At 50.3% G+C, this 19,564-nt stretch overlaps 3 protein-coding genes across 11 annotated transcripts; 1 reads left to right on the plus strand and 2 right to left on the minus strand.

The window, feature by feature from the left end:
• Window positions 1–166: 166 nt before the first annotated feature.
• On the minus strand, window positions 167–5,003 carry TM9SF1 (transmembrane 9 superfamily member 1). Of its 2 annotated transcripts, XM_059181712.1 has the most exons (5): window positions 4,659–5,003; window positions 3,257–3,878; window positions 2,617–2,802; window positions 1,401–1,674; window positions 167–835 (listed from the first exon to the last, which is right to left on the minus strand). In XM_059181712.1, exons 1-5 carry the CDS (start codon window positions 5,001–5,003, stop codon window positions 442–444), a joined length of 1,821 nt encoding a protein of 606 aa, XP_059037695.1. In that variant the 3' UTR covers window positions 167–441. The 2 variants fall into 2 exon arrangements, with proteins under 2 accessions (XP_059037695.1, XP_059037696.1); XM_059181713.1 differs by lacking the exon at window positions 2,617–2,802.
• Window positions 5,004–5,667: 664 nt separating this feature from the next.
• Window positions 5,668–13,882, plus strand: TSSK4 (testis specific serine kinase 4). Of its 5 annotated transcripts, none has more exons than XM_059181737.1 (4): window positions 5,668–5,842; window positions 12,158–12,400; window positions 12,777–13,173; window positions 13,607–13,882. In XM_059181737.1, exons 1-4 carry the CDS (start codon window positions 5,724–5,726, stop codon window positions 13,787–13,789), a joined length of 942 nt encoding a protein of 313 aa, XP_059037720.1. In that variant the 5' UTR covers window positions 5,668–5,723; the 3' UTR covers window positions 13,790–13,882. The 5 variants fall into 5 exon arrangements, with proteins under 5 accessions (XP_059037720.1, XP_059037717.1, XP_059037716.1 ...); XM_059181734.1 differs by lacking the exon at window positions 5,668–5,842 and adding an exon at window positions 9,565–11,825 and having other exon boundaries at window positions 12,186–12,400; window positions 13,534–13,882; XM_059181733.1 differs by lacking the exon at window positions 5,668–5,842 and adding an exon at window positions 9,565–11,825 and having other exon boundaries at window positions 12,186–12,400.
• Window positions 13,883–15,229: 1,347 nt separating this feature from the next.
• Window positions 15,230–19,417, minus strand: CHMP4A (charged multivesicular body protein 4A). 4 transcript variants are annotated; one of them, XM_059181742.1, is made up of 6 exons: window positions 19,303–19,417; window positions 17,329–17,478; window positions 17,065–17,242; window positions 16,519–16,633; window positions 15,972–16,107; window positions 15,230–15,543 (listed from the first exon to the last, which is right to left on the minus strand). In XM_059181742.1, the coding sequence occupies exons 1-6, from the start codon at window positions 19,331–19,333 to the stop codon at window positions 15,485–15,487; spliced, it is 669 nt and encodes a 222-aa protein (XP_059037725.1). In that variant the 5' UTR covers window positions 19,334–19,417; the 3' UTR covers window positions 15,230–15,484. The 4 variants fall into 4 exon arrangements, with proteins under 4 accessions (XP_059037725.1, XP_059037723.1, XP_059037724.1 ...); XM_059181740.1 differs by lacking the exon at window positions 19,303–19,417 and adding an exon at window positions 18,759–19,044 and having other exon boundaries at window positions 15,230–15,534; XM_059181741.1 differs by lacking the exon at window positions 19,303–19,417 and adding an exon at window positions 18,759–19,043 and having other exon boundaries at window positions 15,230–15,531.
• Between the last annotated feature and the right edge of the window lie 147 nt (window positions 19,418–19,564).

A 19,564-nucleotide genomic window follows, 5' to 3' on the forward strand; every position in this document is an offset into this window, starting at 1 on the left:
CGGAAACAGGCCCCGGCACCGCAGGTTCCCCCGGACAAGAGTTCCCAAGCTCCGCGGAGAACTCGCGTTCCGTGCGTTCCGCGGCTGACCCGGCTTCCTAAGGGACAGTGCCCATAACGGCAGGGCTTGAGTTCTTATTTCCAGACCAAGCCCCCCAACTACAGGATCCTTTTTCTTAATAAATTTTATTTTGATAATTGTAAAAAGAAAAATCAGGACGAAAACTAAAGGCAACTTAAAAAGTTCAAATATATACTCCTTATATAATAGAGATTTGTAATTTTCAGGCTCTCCGGGGGAAAGGAGGCCCAAAGGGCAAAGGGGAAGGCAACAATGCCATCACACAATTAAGTCAATTAGAAGAGACGTTGGTAAGAAAGATCAGTGGGCCTCTGGACGTGAAGAATGGGAGAGAAGAGCAATAATTTTGTCATCCAAAACTCAGTCCATCTTGAGGTTAACATAGATATAACGGATGAACTTTAGGGAAGAAAAAAAGGAGATGGTACCTAGCATGAGGAAGAAGACATAACCAGTGAGTAAGGAGTAGCCAAAAAACTCTACTGTCTGTACCGCCCCTGACATGTTGGAGCGCCGGGCATAGTAGAAAACGGAGTAGAGGAAGATGAAGAGCCCAGTGGAACCAACACTCAGCACAGATCGCCACCACCAGCGGTAATCCTCCCCAGACAACTGGAAGTAGGTGAGCGCAATGGAGATGCATGCCCCCACGCTCAGCAGGATGGCGAAGACAAAGAAGAGGATGCCATACAGAGTGTACTGTTCCCGACCCCAGACTGTGGCAAAGATGTAGTAGAGCTCCACAGAGATGGCACTGTGAAGAGAAGACACGACACACCGCATTAAAGGGCTGTGCACCGCCAGCACAGTGCCAGCTCCAAACCCAGCCACCACCCCTCCGTGGTACCAGGTCACTGTGGAAAGTGGGTCTGCTTCAGTCCCTGCCCCGGAGTGCCTGGCTCCATGGGGACTCTTCTACCCATGACTCGCCGCAGTCGTTTCAAGAACATCTGCCCTCATCAGTTCAGAGCAAGGATCTTGCCTGTTTGATTTTCAGCTGTATCATTTGCCTGGCACTAGAGGTCCTCAACAGATTGAAAAAGTAATGATTTGGGCTTCAAGCACCTTGTGCTGCCTGTGGACACTAAAGTCCGAAACCAGAAAGATGGTGAAAGGGAGCAGTGTCTCCTGAGAGCTTCCTAAGTGAGACACCCTCACCTGTGAACTGCTTCAAGCGGAGTCCTGCTTGGAGAAAGGAGGACCCATGATCTCTTACTGGTAAAGCTGAACCAGGGGTTATCACTCTTGTTGGGTTAGGGTCCTGGGAAAGGAAAAGTCAGGAACCTGAGAGTGATGGCCATGGCATAAAGGGAGGATACCTGAAAGGCAGGAAGCCTCCAACAGTCATGTGGATGAGTGTAGACTTGTACCAGGGCTGGGGTGGGATTTCCCGGGCGATGTTCTTGGTGCGACAAGGTGCGTCAAAGGGGCTAGCATTGTTCTTCCCGAAGATGCCTCCGATGACCGTGAGGGGAAAGCCCACCAGCAGCCAAACTGTCAGCAGCAGCAGTATGGTGGTGGCTGGCAGAGCCTGTGTCGAACCATTAGCCCAATGCACCGAGTTCACCACACTCCACGTCAGGAAGAAAGGCACTGCAGGGATGGGCCCCCAGAAGGAGGGTCAGCAGGGGGAAGTTGCATCCCTGGGACCACCCACTCAGACTAGCCCTGACAGGCAGAGAGGGTGTGAAGTATCCTGCTCCCAGGCAGATCTCCGCCCGGCCACAGCCTGTAGTATCCGTTCCTTATCTTACCAACATCCCCTCCCCCATCCATTATCATTAAAGTACAAAACAACTGTTATGCTGTTACATAATCTAAGAGTAACACAATCCACCTGCCTCCAAGGCCCTATCCCTCTGTGGTATCCTATCCAGGATTCCTAGCACGAGACATCCCTTTGGATTAAGGCCTTGTCTTCAGAAAGCTCTGGTTCAAACATAAATGTGATAAAATATAAATCAGACAGGATTGGGAACACAAAAGGCTTAGAATGCACACTACTACTGCCTTTGAAAGGACAAACTGGCTTGTAAGGCTAGAGTCGGGTAGCCACCTCCAAATTAAAAAAATATACTTTTTTTAAGGGGGGGGGTATCAAAAAATAAGTTCCCAAAAGAGTGTTATTTCATTCTTGATGTAATGGTCAAGAATACAGGATCTTGAGTCACAGTGCCTAGGTCTGAAACCTGCTCTACTCCCTCTTAGGAGCGTAATGTCAGGCAAATTACTTAACCAGCCAGAAGTTCATTTTCCTCATCAGTAAAATGGGGACAATATTACCTTCACATAGGATTACTGTGAGGATTAAATGAGAGGAACAGGTGTCGAGTGCTTACCATGCTGCCTAGAACATTTTGCAAAAGAAATGCATTCTTGTTTTCTGAATGGTTTTGTTTCTTTTGCATACTTTTATTGCTTTGAAGCAATAAAAATAGAGTGCTTTGAAGCACTCTATTCCGGGTTCCACAATGTGTTCTAAGTTTCTCAAATCGGCCCACCAGGCCAGCCCACCAGGGAAAGGGCAGTCCTCACCAGAGAAGAGGCTGGTGGTAAGAATGATGTTCCACACCCAACGCTCGCCTCCAATCTGCCGGTAGAAGTGGCTGGACACGTAGCCAGAGATGCAGCAGGTCAGGGCATACAACAAGATGGCTGCTGAGTTAATGGCCCCATGACGGTGCACATTGAACATGCCCAGCAGCGCCATGACAATAATGCCTGCAGGGTGGTAGTGGAAAGCCTGTGTCAAGTCTTAGTCTCTCCCTTTTCTGGCAATTTCAGAGGAATCGGTCCCCTTCCACCCAGACCCAAGGTCTCCAGAAAACAATATCCCCTACTTCTGTTGTCCAGCAAACCCACAGCTGAATATACACATCCTTTCTTTCTTTCTTTTTTTTTTTTCCAAGTAAGCTCCACATCCAGCATGGAGCCCAAAGCCGGGTTTAAACTCATGACCTTGAGATCAAGACCTGAGCTGAGATCAAGAGTTGGATGCTTAGCTGACTGAGCCACCCAGGTACCCCATACACCTCCCCTTTGAGGCCACCCCACTCCCCCTTCGGTCTGCCCCTCACCTTGGACAGAAGAGAAGATCTGCAGATCTTTCCAGAACAAACCACCTGCTTAGTTCTACCCCTTGAGAGAAATCCCTGATTAATTTTTATCACCTCACCAGTGCCAAGGGCCAGGAACTGGGCACCCACACCAAGCACAGCACAGAGCAGACCACGGTATGGAGGGAAGCGGAAGACATCTGTATGGATAATTTTCCAGCCATTGTCACCTTGGTCAAAGTCATCACCAGAACCTGCAGACGTCGTCTCCTCATCCAAGTTGTATCGAGCCAGGTCATTTCGAAGCACACGCATGAGAATGACAGCCACAAAACCCACCAGTAAAAACACAAGCACCATGGAATTGATGATGGACAACCAGTGGATTTCCAGTGTTCTGGGAAAGAAACCACCATCATCACCACGGCGCCTGTCACTCCGACGTTCCACTGAAGTCTCAGACCAGCGCACACTGTAGGTGTGGGTGAGGCCTAGGAACTCATCAGGTCGTAACCCATCTAAGCTGTGGGGCTTGACGTCCCGCACTGAGACATTGGCAAATATAATTCGATCTCCATGGAATTCTAGGTGGAAGTCCAAATGGGTCCAGAGCCCTATTTTGTGGCTGTGAGGCAGGAAGCCACTCTCCTCCATGTAGCCCACAAAGCCACGGATTGGCAAGTCGTCCACTACAAATTCAAAGTAGTACAGTTCCTCAATGGCCTGGCGAAGTTGTTCCACCTACAAAGAGTAAGTCAGGAGTCAGACACGGCCTCCCCAGGCAGAGGGTTAGAGCAAGGTTTCACAACCTGGACACCACTCATATTTGAGGCTGGATAATTCTTTATTGCAGGGAGCTGTCCTGTCACTATAATAAGCACCATACCTGGCTCCTTCCCACTAGGTGTCAGTAGCACTACCAACAGTAACAATCAAACTGATCTCTAGGAGACATTACCAAATGTCCCTTGAGAGACAAACTGAACTGCCCCGTGTTAAGAACCATTGGGTTAGACCCTAGTATGCTGGGATTCTCCAAAGAGAGCAATATGACTTGATAGGGGTTAAGGTGTAGTAAAAGGAGAAAGGCAAGGTGGAGGAAGGTCTGGGTAAATTAAAGAAAAGTGCCCTTAGGATCTGCTAAAGAAAAAAGCATAACGGTAAAGATAAGAGTGTAAAGGAGCTAGTTAAGAAAGCCAGTAAGTAGGTATGGAAGGAAACAAATATGCAGTAGTGACAGGTGGGACCTTATTACCAATATGCAGCTTGGAGTCAGGAGTTCTGGGCTCTAGTGTCACCTCTGTAATTCAATATCCACGCAGTCTTGGAAAAGTCTCTCATGAGCAAGTATGTTTCTTCCTCAACTGAATGCAAATAATACCATGAGTCCTGCCTACCAGTGGGGTTGTAGTTAGAATCGAGTCGGGTCATTTCCATAGAGGTGAAAACCATAAATTAGGAGGCACTCTTATGAGTCCCTGGGAGGGAGGGCTAAGCACTCGCCAATGCAGAGAGGCTGACCTGTGCAGAATTGAGCTGCATGTGGCACAGAATTCTCTTCTCCACATTCTCCCGAAAGCGTATCTCGTACAAAGACTCGGCCATTCGGTCCCCATCCAGCACTTCACCCAGGCTAAGGCTTTTGTGACGGATCTTCTCAGGGCAGCAGACCGGAAGCTGATAGTAGTGGTAAGTCTCCTGAGGGTTGTGGTAGGGTCCCACTTTGTTGACGTAGAGAATGACGGGGTCACCGGCCTTGTAGTGTGTCACACCTTCCACCCCTGGCTCATAACCTGAGCCCAGCAGCAGTATCAGGACTGGCAACCACTGGCAGCTCCAACTCCCCGGCTGCCCTAGGACTGTCATCCTTAAGCCAGTGGAACCTGTTTGGGGGGATCCTGCAGTTATGAAAAGCAGGGATCAATTCCTGACGCCCCAGCTCAGGTCCTTCGAAACGAAGCCCCATAGCTCCAATCTCTCCCCCTGGCCGCTCAAACCCTCCCTCGGGAGGCCGCCCTCCGACCCCAAAACAATCCTGTCTATCCGCCTCTGCGCTCCCGTCCTCTAGATCTGGGGTCCGCGTCCCACTGTCCGCCTGCCCCGGACCTCCCAGCGCGCCCAGCCCGTTTCCATGGCAACACCACGCGGCCTCGCGCCTCCGGCACCTTCCCGCCGCACCCGCGGGGTCCTCACCGCTGGGGTAGGGCTGGCCTCCGCGGCGCCCGCGGCCTCCGCGGCCCCGTAGCTGCCCTTGGGCTCCTGCCCGGGTCTCCCCCAGAGCGGCGCGGAGCGGCGGCCCGGAGAGGACCTGACGACCGACCTCCACGGGGTTGGCCGCCGCGGCGCCTGATCGCAGCGGCTGCGGCCGCAGCACGCGGGACGCCGCACTCGGCTGAGTGAGGGGCTCCTCGATGAGGTTTCTCCAGCCGGGAGGCCGGCCCAGCTCCGGAGAGCCCGCAAGGCTCGGCTAGTTCGCTCCCCCGGCGGGGCCACCCCACTGGCGATGTGCAGAGCAGCCCAGGACACGTCAGTCTTACCACTTCCGCCTCTCCCTCAGGGGCCTCAGCCCGGCGGAAAGCTCCTCGCATGGAGCGGAGAGGGGACCACGCCCCCACGACTGCTGCCGTGGCGCGGCTCGGCCGACGGCTTCACGGGCAGGAGCTACAGCTGAGGCCAGTCTGCGCGGCCGTGGACGCCCCTTCGGGGTAAGAGTCGCCTTTGGGCCGCCCGCCGGTCCCCAGGGAGACTTGGGGCCCGGGCGGAAGCCCGGGAGCCGCGTCCGCGGCCCGCGTCCAGTGACTGTCCGGAGACGGAGCCGGGTTGGTGGCTGGGCCCACACCTAGCGGACGCCCGGAGCATTTGCTGGCTGAACCAATCGGACTCGCCCCGAACTGCAGAGGGCGAACTCCGAGAGGCGGTCCGTGGCCCCCAACCCGGGCGGGGCGGTGGGAGGGGGGGCAGTGAGACTTTGGGTGTCACTGTGCTAGGACAGCTCGGGCACAGTCCATGCAAGGGGCCTGGAGTCTGGATCACTCCTCACTGCTGCTCTCCCAATCCGTCACGAATGGTCTCCCGCCGAAAAATAAATATATGAATAAAAAATATTTTCCCGGGGCTGCACCGGAGGCCTCCCTGGCCACATAACGACCATCCCATATTCGAACTTAGGCTAGCCCGAGCCAGGTCTGGTGCGGAGGTAGGCAGAAGAGACAGGGTGTTACCCCTTTTATCTGGTGAGTTGGGCAGCCTGACAGGGTTATTGTTATTTGCAGGTAAAGAATCTGGGCATACGTTCGACTCTTTCTTTGTTTTTGTTCGTATTTACCTGTGTGGGTTCGAGCTTAATTTCGTATTGCAGGTTATTCTGGAAAAGTTTACTTTTGCCTGTCTCCGCTACTCCAAGGGCGTCTGCCATTAGGAGAGTTTTGAAAATCAGACCCAGGGGCAGTGACTTCCTTTTGGCCAGCGGGGGGCAACATTTAATGATGCAGACTTAAGGTTCCCTTTCCCCGCGGAAAGACGTTATCTAGTACAGGGGTAAATCCTAAGTGGCTTCTGACCTGAAAAGTCCTCCATTTACCCTCTTCTGCCCTCTCTGACCCAGCCCTCCTCTCTGCAGGAGGAGGAGGTGAGGTTCTAGGAAGTTGGAATTGAGATTTTTAGCTAAATCAGTGAATTTTGTAATTAGAAAAGTAACTTAGAGAAGCCAGAGACGTGGGACTGTTTCTCACTCCATCTCAATCACCAGTCTCCTCAGATCAATGCTGTTAAGCGCCCCCTGCTGCTTATTTCCTCAATATCTTCCAAATACTTGCCTTCCATGGCTACCTTAGTTCAGGTCCCATCCTCTCTGACCTAAACTACCACCACAACCACCTTGCTAGTCTCCTGGGCACCTCCCCTCTTGGGTCCATTTTCCACTCTGCTGCTGTCAAGATTCATACATCTACACACTGTATATACTATTCCCTGCAACGGTGGTTCTCAAATCTTGGTGTGAATCACATTCGGCTAGAAGCTTATTAAAAACAAGGAGCTCTGGGTCCACAAAATCAGGATCTTAAAGCTCTGAGTCCATAAAATCAGGTGGTGACTAGGCATCATGATTTTTAACAGGCCCTGACTTTGACCATTTTGATCAAAATTTGACCATGAGTACACAGGAGAAACTCCAAAAGGCTTGGTATATGAGGCCTGTCAGACCTGGATCTTTATTACTTCTCCAGGTACATTACCCTTTTGGAACCCTATTCTGGATTCAAATTAGGATCTTGAATGTCATGTTCTTTCAAGCCTGCAAGCCTCATACGATTCCTTCGGCCTAGACAGCCCAGTCTGTCGTTCCCTATTTACGTGCCTGGAGACTCCTCTTTAACAGTGCAAATGCCTCTTCTATAAAGCCTGCCTCTACATCTTCCAGTCTTTGTTTATAGCACTTTATCTCACTGTACTGTTATTTTACTTATGTGTCTGTCCTCCTTGCTAATTACTAACTACTCCTAGGAAGACTGTAATTTATCCATCTTGATATCCTCAGGACTTAGCAGTGTTTTTGTGTAAAGTAGGCAGCTTAATACACATTTTCAAATGAACTGATTTACCCACTGGACATGAGGAGGACAGAGCTGCCACCAAGCCACCTGTCCAGAGGAGCAGATGGGCAGGGCTGGGGGTGGGGGGGCTTCCTGACCACGGTGTGCCCTGGACAACTCATCTTGCTAGTGTGAGAATGATCTAGCTTCCAACAAACTTTGGAATTACCCTGCCAGCAGGATCTGCAGGCTGTTCATAAGTAGGAATTTACCAGTAGCCTACCACATAATTTGTTGTTGGAATTGTTTTTGTAAGACAGCAAATCTCATTCTTCTGTTCTTTCCCTGCATGCCATGCTCCCACCTTGCTCACGCACAGTCTTATATCCAGATAACCCCTCTAGCAAGAGACCACAATCTCTTGTCCTCCGTCATTCCCTCCAGACTTGTTCTTGTTTCATGGAGAACTGCAACCCCTCCTTTTGTCCCTCTGACCTTTTTCTAGCTTGTCTTTCGAACCCATGTGGCTTAGATTCTGCATTCCATCATTTCAGCCACATTCTTGCCTGTGTTCTTGATGCCTCTCTTCCATTCTTTCATTCCAGCTAGCAGGGGAAACTTTAATCTTGGGTTCATCTGTCAATATTCAAGCACCTATGGGGCACCTGGGTGGCTCAGTCGGTTAAGCATCTGCCTTTGGTTCAGGTCATAATCCCAGGGTGCTGGGATTGAGCCCCGCATGGGGCTCCCTGCTCAGCTGGGAGCCTGTTTCTGCTGCTCCCCCTGCTTGTGCATGCTCTGTCAAATAAGTAAAATCTTTAAAAAAAATACTCAAGCACCTATACCCAAGATAGTAAAAAAAAAATCTTAACACTGTGTTAAAATCATGTGTCTATAAATTATGTGTTTTTTTTTAAGATTTTTATTTTTTTATTTTTTTTGACAGACAGAGATCACAAGTAGGCAGAGAGGCAGGCAGAGAGAGAGGAAGGAAGCAGGTTCCCTGCTGAGCAGACAGCCCGATGCGGGGCTCGATCCCAGGACCCTGGGATCATGACCTGAGTGGAAGGCAGAGGCTTTAACCCACTGAGCCACCCAGGTGCCCCTATAAATTATGTTTTTAACTTCAGTTGGACCCCCAGTGCTGCCCAGTGATCTTGCTCATTTTCCATATCAGCTCTCTTCCATTCTCCACAACCCATTCTTCTCAAACCTCTGACTTCACCTCCCTCTTCTTGTCAGCTGGACCTCCCTTACAGCCCTAGCGGGAGATGCAAGCAGAAAAAACACAATTACTATGTTATGACACTATGTTAGATGTGGTGACAGAGAAAGTACTCGGGCTCTGAGAGCACCCAGGAAGGAGGAACATCAAGTTTGGGCTTGAGTAGTCAGTAAAAGGTGTCCTTAAAATAGCTCATGAGCTAAGTCCTCAAGGAAGAGTAGGGGTTTGCCAGGACAGAGGGAACAATGAAGAAAAAGTAATTGTTTGGCTGGAGCACTGCATGTATTTTAAAAGATAAAACTGGGGGCATCTGGGTGGCTCAATTGGTTAAACATCTGCCTTCAGCTCAGGTGGTCCTGGGATCAAGCCCCTCACTGGGCTTTCTGCTCAGTGGGGAGCCTGCTTCTCCCTTTCCCTCTGTCTACAGCTCTGCCTATCGGTACTCTTTCTCTGTCAAATTAAAAAAAAAAAAAAAAATCGGGCGCCTGGGTGGCTCAGTGGGTTAAGCCGCTGCCTTCGGCTCAGGTCATGATCTCAGGGTCCTGAGATCGAATCCCGCATCGGGTTCTCTGCTCAGCAGGGAGCCTGCTTCCCTCTCTCTCTCTCTGCCTGCCTCTCTGCCTACTTGTGATCTCTCTCTGTCAAATAAATAAATAAAATCTTTAAAAAAAAAAATCTTGGAAAAAAAGGATAAAACTGGAGAGGTAAGCAGGGTCAGATGCTGAAGCCATATAAAAGAATTTGGACTTGATCCTGAGACGGGAGGACATTGAATTGCTTTAAGTGGGAATAAAGTAAGTGTTAATGCCTTAGGGTTCAGGGTGAACACTGGTGGGGAACAGAAAGCTTGCTAGAATTGGTGGAGGCTTGACCAAAGTGGCAGCCGCTTCAAGAGGCCGGAATGTATTATTAAAGATAATTAGGAGGCAGAAGAGGTGACAGATCAGATGTAGGGGCTGAGGCAGAAGGGAGGGTCTAGGATGACACCTGGGTGTGTAAACTGAAGATGACTGTAGAACTTAACAGAGGGTGCCTGGGTGGCTCAGTTGGTTAAGCGACTGCCTTCGGCTCAGGTCATGATCCCCCGCTCCTGAGATCAAGCCCCACGTCGGGCTCCCCCAACTCTGCTGGAAGTCTGATTTCTCCCTCTCCCTCTGCCTGCCTCTCCGGCTACTTGTGTTCTCTCTGTCAAAAAAATTAATAAAATCTTAAAAAAAAAAAAAAAAACTTAACAGAAAGATGCAGTCTAGGCCAAGAACGTAAAGAGTTCAATTTTGGACATGGTGAGTTTAAGAGACCTGAGAAAGACCTGTCCATGTGATGTCCAGTAAGCAGCTGGATGCTGGATCTGAAGTAGAGGACATCTGGGGTAGACATGAGATTAGGAGCAGTCAGCACTGGTTTAATAACTAAAGTGTTGGGAACGGGTGAGATCCTAACAGGAGAACATAAAGCCCAGAGGAAGTAAGGCCTGTGGCAGGATACGATGAAGGGACAAATAGAGAAGATAAGGCTCCAGTGAAGTCTGAGGAATGGCTAGAGGGATAGGAGGAAAACTACAGAACTTAGGGTCATGGGAAGCAAGATAAGAACGTGTTTCAAGGTTCACAGGTGGAGTCTCTACCATCCCTTCAATCTGAGACCTCATAACCTTGTAACTGTTTTTACTTGTATAAAGGTATGAAGGTGATGCTCTGCAATTTTGGAGCCTAGGCTTAGTTGATCGTGCAATTTCTGATTTTTTTTCCTTTTGAAATTCAGTGCTACTCTGAGGGTTGCTGGAGGGGAAGGGGGCAGGAGGGATGAGGCAGCTGGGTTATGGACATGGGGGAGGGTGTGTGCTATGATGAGTGCTGTGAATTGTGTAAGACTGATGAATCACAGACCTATACCCCTGAAATAAATAATACATTACATGGTAATTTTTTTAAAAAAAGCAAAAGAAAAGAAAAATCAGTGCTATTATGTGGAGGAACTCTGGCTAGTCTGGCTGGATGGTGAGATCATATGTGGCAGAAACAAACCATCCCAGCTAAGATGAGACCACCAGAAGAACCACCCAACTGAGCCCAGCTCAATTAAAAAAAAAAAAAAAAAAATGGTGGTTGCTTTAAGCCAAACAAACAAAAAACACTGTAAGGTTAAGATTCCTTAGAATAGGCTCTACAACGCCTTGTAATTCTCTGTAATATTCTCACATGTGTGTTTCATTCTGGATAATAAAGTCTAGGAGAACAAGGCATTATTGGCGATTTTATCCCAGCACTCAGCATGCAGCGTAGCACACAGCGGATGCTCAATAAACATGCATGTTCGACTAGATCTATAGGGGGTCTCACCAGACTGCAGAAGTTGCCTCCGGGAATATGTTCCACAGTGCACCATTCTCAAGCCTTGTGGCCAGTGGTGTAAAGGTGAATTGTGATGTATGTGGAACATGGGACCCTGGGGAGTTCCGTAACCAGGAGGAGAAAGAAGCAACAACAGCTAGTGGAGACAAAAAGAACTGCTGCTCCCTTCTTTCCCCTCCATGTTCCTAGTGGAGAGTTGAGCCCAGCATCCCAGACTTGCGTTGACTATATAGGCAAGCATTCAGAGACTGACTTCACTTTGGTACCCTAGCCCTCAGTGGCTCAAGGTTGGCTTTCTGAGTAGATAATAGGCTTTTAAGTAGCAAAGTTCCCTGCTCTCAGCAAGCCCAACATCATGGGGAAGGGAGACACCTCGGAGGTAGCACCACCCACCTCAGCCTACCGCTCTGTCATGGAGGACTATGGTTATGAGGTGGGCAAGGTCATTGGCAATGGCTCCTATGGGACGGTGTATGAGGCTTACTACACAAAGCAGAAGGTGATGGTGGCTGTCAAGATCATCTCAAAGAAGAAGGCCTCTGAGGACTATCTTAACAAGTTCCTGCCCCGTGAGATACAGGTTGGAAAGGGGGCCGGAAAAGGGAACTGATACCTAGCTGCTTAAGACTTCTCAGAAGGGCTATGGTTAGGAGGGGGAGGAGATAAAACACACCCCCCACCTCCCAGTCAGGGCTGAATGTCTTCCTAAGCAGATGGAGAATGATTTGATGGAAATTCAACCTCTTTCCACCCACCTACTCACCTCCAGCCCCTCACAAAGTGAAAGTCCAAAGCATAGGGTTTGCCCACAGACCATGCAGGCCTCTGGAGCTTAATCCTCTTGCAAAGTTCTAAGTTCGTTAGAACAGCAGGAGGAGGGCTGGGAGCACAGCCAGGGTTCTCCCTTCCCAGGTCTGATGGGTCCCTCTTCCGGGGCCAGGTAATGAAGGTCCTACGGCACAAGTACCTCATCAACTTCTACCAGGCCATCGAAACCACATCCCGAGTATACATCATTCTGGAGCTGGCTCAGGGCGGGGATGTCCTGGAGTGGATCCAGCGCTACGGGGCTTGCTCTGAGCCCCTTGCTGGCAAGTGGTTCTCCCAGATGACCCTGGGCATCGCCTATCTGCACAGCAAGGGCATCGTGCACCGGTGAGGGTGCTGCCACCAGGCTGGGGCCCATGGGCTCTCCAGGGGGTTTCATGCATGTTTCCCATTTTCTGCCGCCTTTTCTCCCTTGGCCTTCCTCAGTTATCTAAGCCCCTTCATCCCCTCTATCTTAATTCTCTGCTCAAGAACATTTCTGTAGCACCCACCGTGAGCACGGCACTGTGAACTACAATGACGAGCCCCCTGTGGTCCTCAGGTACCATCCTCTCTCACCTTTGGGCTCTGCTCACAACTTCATGGCTCCTCCTCTCTTCCCTGTGTCCGCCTAATGGCACCTCTCTCCACTCTGCCTTTTCCATCTCTAGCCTCTGACCCCTGGCCCTTCAGCTCCCGGTCTAATACTAAGCCCTCTCCCCAGCCTGACCCCCAGCCTTTCTGCTGCTGGTAGGGACTTAAAGTTGGAGAACCTGTTGCTGGACAAGCGGGAGAACGTGAAGATATCGGACTTTGGCTTCGCCAAGATGGTGCCTTCTAACCAGACAGTGCACAGTAGCCCTTCTTACCGCCAAGTGAACTGCTTTACAAACCACCTCAGCCAGACCTACTGTGGCAGCTTTGCTTATGCGTGCCCGGAGATCTTGCTGGGCTTGCCCTACAACCCTTTCCTGTCTGACACCTGGAGCATGGGTGTCATCCTCTACACTCTAGTGGTCGCCCGGCTGCCCTTTGATGACACCAATCTCAAGAAGCTGCTGAAAGAGACTCAAAAGGAGGTCACTTTTCCATCTAACTACTCCATCTCCCAGGAATGCAAGGTGCTGGCTCCCCCAGGAGGGCTGAGGCCTCAGGGATGACCCACAGGGAGGGAAGACCCATCCCAGGCCTCCCCACCCTGGGGGAGGCTCTTCCCCACCAGACCCATCTCATACTTTAACCCCTGCCCTAGAGGAGTTGACTGGGAGGGAGCCCCTGGGCTCCACACCTTACATGATAGTCCTAAGCAGGTTTTAGCCTCTGTCTCTTTAGGTCAGAAGGGGATTATGCAAGTTTTCCCCCAAGGTACCCTTCCTTTCCCTCTCCTCCACAGAGTTCAATGCCTGGCTCTTCCGGATAAAATCAGGACCACACTCCCTTTCACCAGAGTGGTGTGATGGGCTCTCCTGCTTCTCTCTTAGGTCCAACTGCTCACTGCCCGTGTGGCACAATGGGGGGCGAGCTCAGCCAAGACCTCTCTTTCCCCTGCCCTAGAACCTGGTCCTCCAGACGCTACGCCAAGCCACCAAACGGGCCACCATCCTGGACATCATCAAGGATCCTTGGGTGCTCAAGTTCCAGCCTGAGCAACCCACCCATGAGATCAGGCTGCTTGAGGCCATGTGCCAACCCCCCAGCACCACTAATCGGCACCAATCCTTGGAAATCAATACCTAAAAGTGGTTGAAGGAAGGGGTTGAGAGAGGAGCAAAGCAGGAGGGTCTGGGGCTAAAAATCTTTTATACCAAAAATAAATCTGATTTAGTTTCAGCAGCTGGGGTCAAAGACACTCTTTCTACAGGGGAACATTAGCAGGGAACACTTACTGAGGGTAAGAGGTGGATTTCTTTCTTTCTTTTTTCAAGATTGTATTTATTTATTTGACAGAGAGAGAGAGATCACAAGTAGGCAGAGAGGCAGGCAGAGAGAGAGGGAGAAGCAGATTCGCCGCTGAGCAGAGAGCCCGGTGCGGGGCTCTATGCCAGGACCCTGAGATCACGACCTGAGCCGAAGGCAGAGGCTTAACCCACTGAGCCACTCAGGTGCCCCAAGAGGTGAATTTCTAACCAGAGTCTGTAACCAGTCATCTTGGTATCTGTTAAATCAACAGGGTAATTCACAATGTAGCTCATACGTGGCTCATGGAGGAGAGTGCTGGGATGAACGCCCACTTTTGGGAAGCTTCATTATTCTGGCCAAGTAGATGCTCATTATTTTACATCTCTGTGCATTCTAAATGATCAAGCAGTGGGGTAGAGCCCTGGGTTGCTCTTTGGTTATGGCTCTGCCTCAGTATACAGTCCAAAGGGATGGCATTATTTGTTCTCTTTGAAATGGGTATCAAGATGGGTGAGATATCCTGGTTCCTTCTCCCTTCTCCCGATGCCACTTTAACCACTACTGAACAATCCCAGTGCATCACGGCCCCTCGTCTACTGCTCTTAGAAACAGAAATGACAAGGGCACCTGAGTGGTGCAGTTGGTTGAGCGTCCCATGCTTGGTTTCTGCTTGGGTCATGATCTCAGGGTTGTGGGATTGAGCCCTGCATCAGGCTGTGCTCAGTAGGGATTCGGCTTGGGGTTCTCTCTCTCCTCCTCCCTCTGCCCCTCCTGCTTATGTACACATGCTCTCTCAAAATAAATCAATTTTAAACAACAACAAAAGACACCAAAATGACAGTTCGAACCAAGCCTACTAATCATGGATTGTGAATAAAGGAAAGCTACTTCCTTCTTTAACCCTGTATTCTCCCTCCCTGTCCTTGAAAATGGACTTTGCAAAAGGAAAATGAGTAGTAAATCGTGGGGCTGTCTTGGCAGAGGCATGACTGGGGTTAGCAATGGCAGAAGACTCAGACAGCTCTGCATGGTTCTAGGATATATAATCCCTTTGCTTAACCTCAGCACTAAGCCAAGCACCTCTAGGACAGACCAACTTGAAAGATAACAGCACCTACCTAGAACATAGGAGGTCAAGATATCATCAACTCCCATTTGTTCCCTGTTCCAATACTTCATTATTCCCCTCATTACTCCCATTGTGATTCACTGCTTGACACAAAGCTCCAAAGGCCAGGGAAGAGTTTCAGGTGTAGACAAGGCAGTGTAAACACTGTGTTTCCATTGGCCCGATTTTATTGCGAACAAGGGCACCGTAAGTGCAATCACAGAGAAGGGAGCCTGGGGGCTCCTCTTTCACCATGGTCTTTTTTCAGAGTTGAGCCAGGGAGGCGAGGGCGACAACCCCTTTTCACAAGGTCAAACTATCATCCTCAGCAGGACTTCCCCAAAAGGCTTTGTTCCTTTTGCTTAGCACTTGGCACTTAAGGAAAAGGGAATAAGGCAGCACCGGGAAAACAAGCCCATAACTCATCAGGATACCCACTCAGCCAACTGCTTTAGGGCTTCTTCATCTTCATCTGCTTCAGGAGCTTTGGGGAAAGGACACCCAGAAAAGAAAAAAGTGTTAGGGCTGTAGCAACTTCCAACAATCCTCTGCTAGAATGCTGAGTCTGCTGAATTTTGTCTCCCCAGCAAAGAACCTAAAGGTATGGTCCTCCTGCTTGGTGAGCTGCTGCTAATTCCCCAAGCACCCCCATATTAATTAGGAGAATATGCTGCTCTCTCCCAGTACCTGCAGCCTTATACCAGGGTACCCAGCTTGCCAAGTGAGGCTCAAGTGGGACTTTAGTCTTTATTCCTGCTCAATCAGGTGCCCTTATGCAGTCAACAACCTGTGCAACTGTAGCAGCAGTCCTCTCTGCCTGGTTCCTTTGAAGCAGTATATAAGAGGAATAATCTTTCCCCATATCTATCCCACCTCCTCAAGTCCTTAAGACAATAGAATAGCCCTGAGTACCTGGCCCTGCAGGCAGATGTATAGAGGGTACACTGGGCAGTTCGATGGGGGGTTCTTCCTCCTTGTCACCCACAGTTAATAAGTCCCGGGCCAATTCCTCCTGCTCCAGCTCCTCTAGCTCCTCCAACAGTTCATCCTGGATATGGAACAACAAAACTGTTCAACCTAAAGAAATGAGGGGGAGCCTAGGTAGCACAGTTGGTTAAGCATGTGACTCTTGATTTTAGATCGGGTTGGATCTCAGGGCCCTGATCTCAGGGTTGTGAGATCGAGCCCCATGTCAGGCTCCGAGCTCAGCACTGAGTCTACTTTGGACTCTCTCCTGCTCCCTCTGCCCCACCCCTCCCACGATCTCCTGCTTTCTCTAATTTAAAAAAAAAAAAAAAAAAAAAAAAAAAAGATGAAGAAAGGGAACTCATACTTCCAAAAACATACCACTTTTGGAGTCCCTCTTCTCCCGCAAACTTGCCCCATGATTGATTCGGGCCTTCCTTCTGGCTGGTCTCTTGCTTTCTCCCATATTTCCTGATCCCTTACTCCCAATCACCTCATCCACAACATCTCCAAAGCCCACAGGCTGAGAAATGGCATCTGAGATCTGCTGGGCCACCTCCTGTTGTTCTGTGATGTCAGCCATCAGTTCATCCACCTTGTCAATGTCCCTAAGAACAAGATATACAGCCAAGAAATCAGGCAACAACCCTCCTAACCCTCCTGTCTTGCCTGAATGAAGACCCCCGCCCCACCACCTCCTGTGGCCTGAGGCTGATAAACCCATGGCCATCAGTTAGAAGATATGGGAAATTGTACAGAGACAAGGCTGGCTTGAGGATTGACAAGAAGCCACAGTGGGGAAGACAGGCTGTACTCCCTTCTCTGAAGGGTCTTCAAAACTTAGAAAAATCATCTTTCCTCCCTATAATGATTTAGCCAGCAAGGAAACCTTACAGGAAGCAAGGAGACTGACAAAGATCTCGCTGTCCTAGACATCTGTACCATAAATTCCCATTCTGAGAGGTTTTAAGATTCAAAGTACAATACAAGCTACTTTCCCCAGTGCCTGGGCCCCCTGCTGCCCTCCCCCCGTACCCACATGTCCTGGTAGGCCTTCTTCATGCCTTGGGCAGCGAGCTCCATGGTACGAACCACTTCTGCATTGGTGGTGGCATTTTCAATGGCCTCACGCTGAAACTCCAGGGTGGATAATGTTCCATCGGTTTGTGCCAGCTGTTGTTCCAATCTTTTCTTCCTCCGCAAAGCCTGTAGGGCAGCTGATGTGGCACACACCCTGAACATCAGAGCCGGAAGCCCCTGATTCCCACCTGGGCCCACCCTGTTGGCCCCTCTCCCCCATTACCTCTCTTGTTCTTGATCCCATGCTTCTTGGCCATCTGTAGCTCCTGTTGAATCCTCTGCTCCAGAAACTCCTGTTTCTTGATCAGTATCTTCTCTGTGTCCTTCAGTTTCTGTATTGCCTCTTCGGGGGTTGGCCCCTTCTCTTTCTTCCCTGGAGTCCCAACCAAGCCGGCCCATATTGTGTGAAGGGAAAAAATCAGCCACCAGTCACCAAGTGCAGAGTGTGCTATGCACTCAAAGGCGGTCCCGTCAATCCCTAAATGATTCTCTACAATGAATGTACTATCTTCAGTTTACAAATATGAAAAGAGGCACAAAGATGTTAAAGTGGTTTTGTATGTTTAAAATCACAACTACTGGGGTGCCTGGGTGACTCAGTGGGTTAAAGCCTCTGCCTTCAGCTCAGGTCATGATCCCAGGGTCCTGGGATTGAGCCCCCGATCAGGCTCTCTGCTCAGCAGGGGGCCTGCTTCCTCCTCTCTCTCTGCCTAGTTCTCTGCCTACTTGTGCTCTCTGCCTGTCAAATAAATCAATAAAATCTTTAAAAAAATAATAAAATCACAACTACTAAGAATGGAGAAAGAATTGAAATGTGGCTTCCGAATCCAATATTCGCTGGCTATTCCAAGCTGCCTTTCAAGTCATTTCCAAGACTTTTTGTTGTTGTTGTTGTTAAATAATAAATTTTCTTTTTTGGAGCCGGTTTAGGTTTACACTGGAAGGTAGAGTTCCCACCCACTCCCTGCCCTCACACACGCACAGCTGTCCCATTATCACATCCCCACCAGAGTTTGGTCACTTTTTATAATCACTGTTCCACTTGCTGTCCTAGGAGATGCCCAAGGTCCTGATTCCACAGGATCAAACTGAATGAAGTACAGGGGCTAGAGAAAAAAAAAAGTCTGGTCTCAATTTTCCCCTCCATCTTCTGCAGTTCTAAGAGTTATTCTAAAAAAAAGAAAAGAGAAAAAAAAAAAAAAAGATGGCCCTTGCCTGCTTAAAATCCTTCCAGACTCTACTGCCTACAGGATAAAATCCAAAACGTTAATGAGACATACAAGACCATTCCTAATCTGGCCTTTGTTTACCTCTCCAACCTCACTTCCTTTTACTTTCCTCTTTTTTAGCCTGAAGTCCTACTTCAGGCTGATACTCTCAGGCTGATTTGGTTTCCACCCCCCACTGACAGAGTGACTCTTGTCCCCCTTCCCCATTTCAGCCTGAGGCACTTGATGTCATGAAGAAAGTGGCAGCTGGGTGGAGAGATAAGGCTCAAGTCTACTGAGGGGAAGTCTCCTTCCGCTCAGGATTCTCCCCAGGTTAGCGTAAGGAACACACACACACACACACACACACACACACACACACTCTCTCTCTCTCTCTCTCTCTCTCTCTCTCACGACAGCCAGAACTCCTTTCTCCTAAACACACCATACTTCTTCCTGCCTGTTTCGCACACAGTGCCATCTTCCTGGAGTCCCTCAGTTCTCCACCTGGCATACTTCTCGCCTTCTGGATCACAACCCCCGCGCTGCTTCTGTGCTTCCCCGGATAGTGGGAACATGTCCGTCAGGGAGTAGCTACACCACACTGTGTATGTCCGTTTCTGCTTGTCTTCCCCCACCACGTAGGAGCTTTAAGTAGGCAATCTTTCTTCACCACCTCAGATCCCCTCGGCCAGCATAGAAGCACCAGTGTTTTGGAAAGGGCTGGACGACAACAGGCGGAAACTCACCGCCGCAGCCTGAAGGGCGGGGAAGCCCCCACCCCCGCTCACGCTCGGGGCCGGCCCCCCTCTCTTCTTTCCCGGGTGGGGGAAGGCAGGCAGCGGCAGCCAGGCTCCCGGACTAGGCGGAGCCTCCTGGCACGTGCATCGCTGGGCAGCGGATGGTGTTTTCCGGACAGCCCGGGGCCTCCGCCTTCCCCCCAGCCCCCTTGGCCAGAACCTTCTGCCTACCGGCTCGCCCGCACTCACCCCTCCCGAAGAGTCGGCTGAGACCACTCATCGCCACCCTCGCCTCTCCCGCCTCCGCCCCACGGCGTCCTGCGACTTCCGCCTGAGCGCTCCGAGGCCCGCCTGGGCCAATCGCTCCTTGGGGCACCCCGGCGACATCATCAACTGGAGCCGACGAGGCCTCTTCTACCACGTGACCCGAGCCACAGCGGCGCCCCTCCCCACACCCCTTTAGCGCCACTTAAAGCCGCCGCTTCGCTTGGGGCTATTAAAAAGGCCGCCG

The sequence above is a fragment of the Mustela lutreola genome, chromosome 7 (genome assembly GCF_030435805.1).
Source record: "Mustela lutreola isolate mMusLut2 chromosome 7, mMusLut2.pri, whole genome shotgun sequence".
NCBI classification, from domain to species: Eukaryota; Metazoa; Chordata; class Mammalia; order Carnivora; family Mustelidae; genus Mustela; species Mustela lutreola.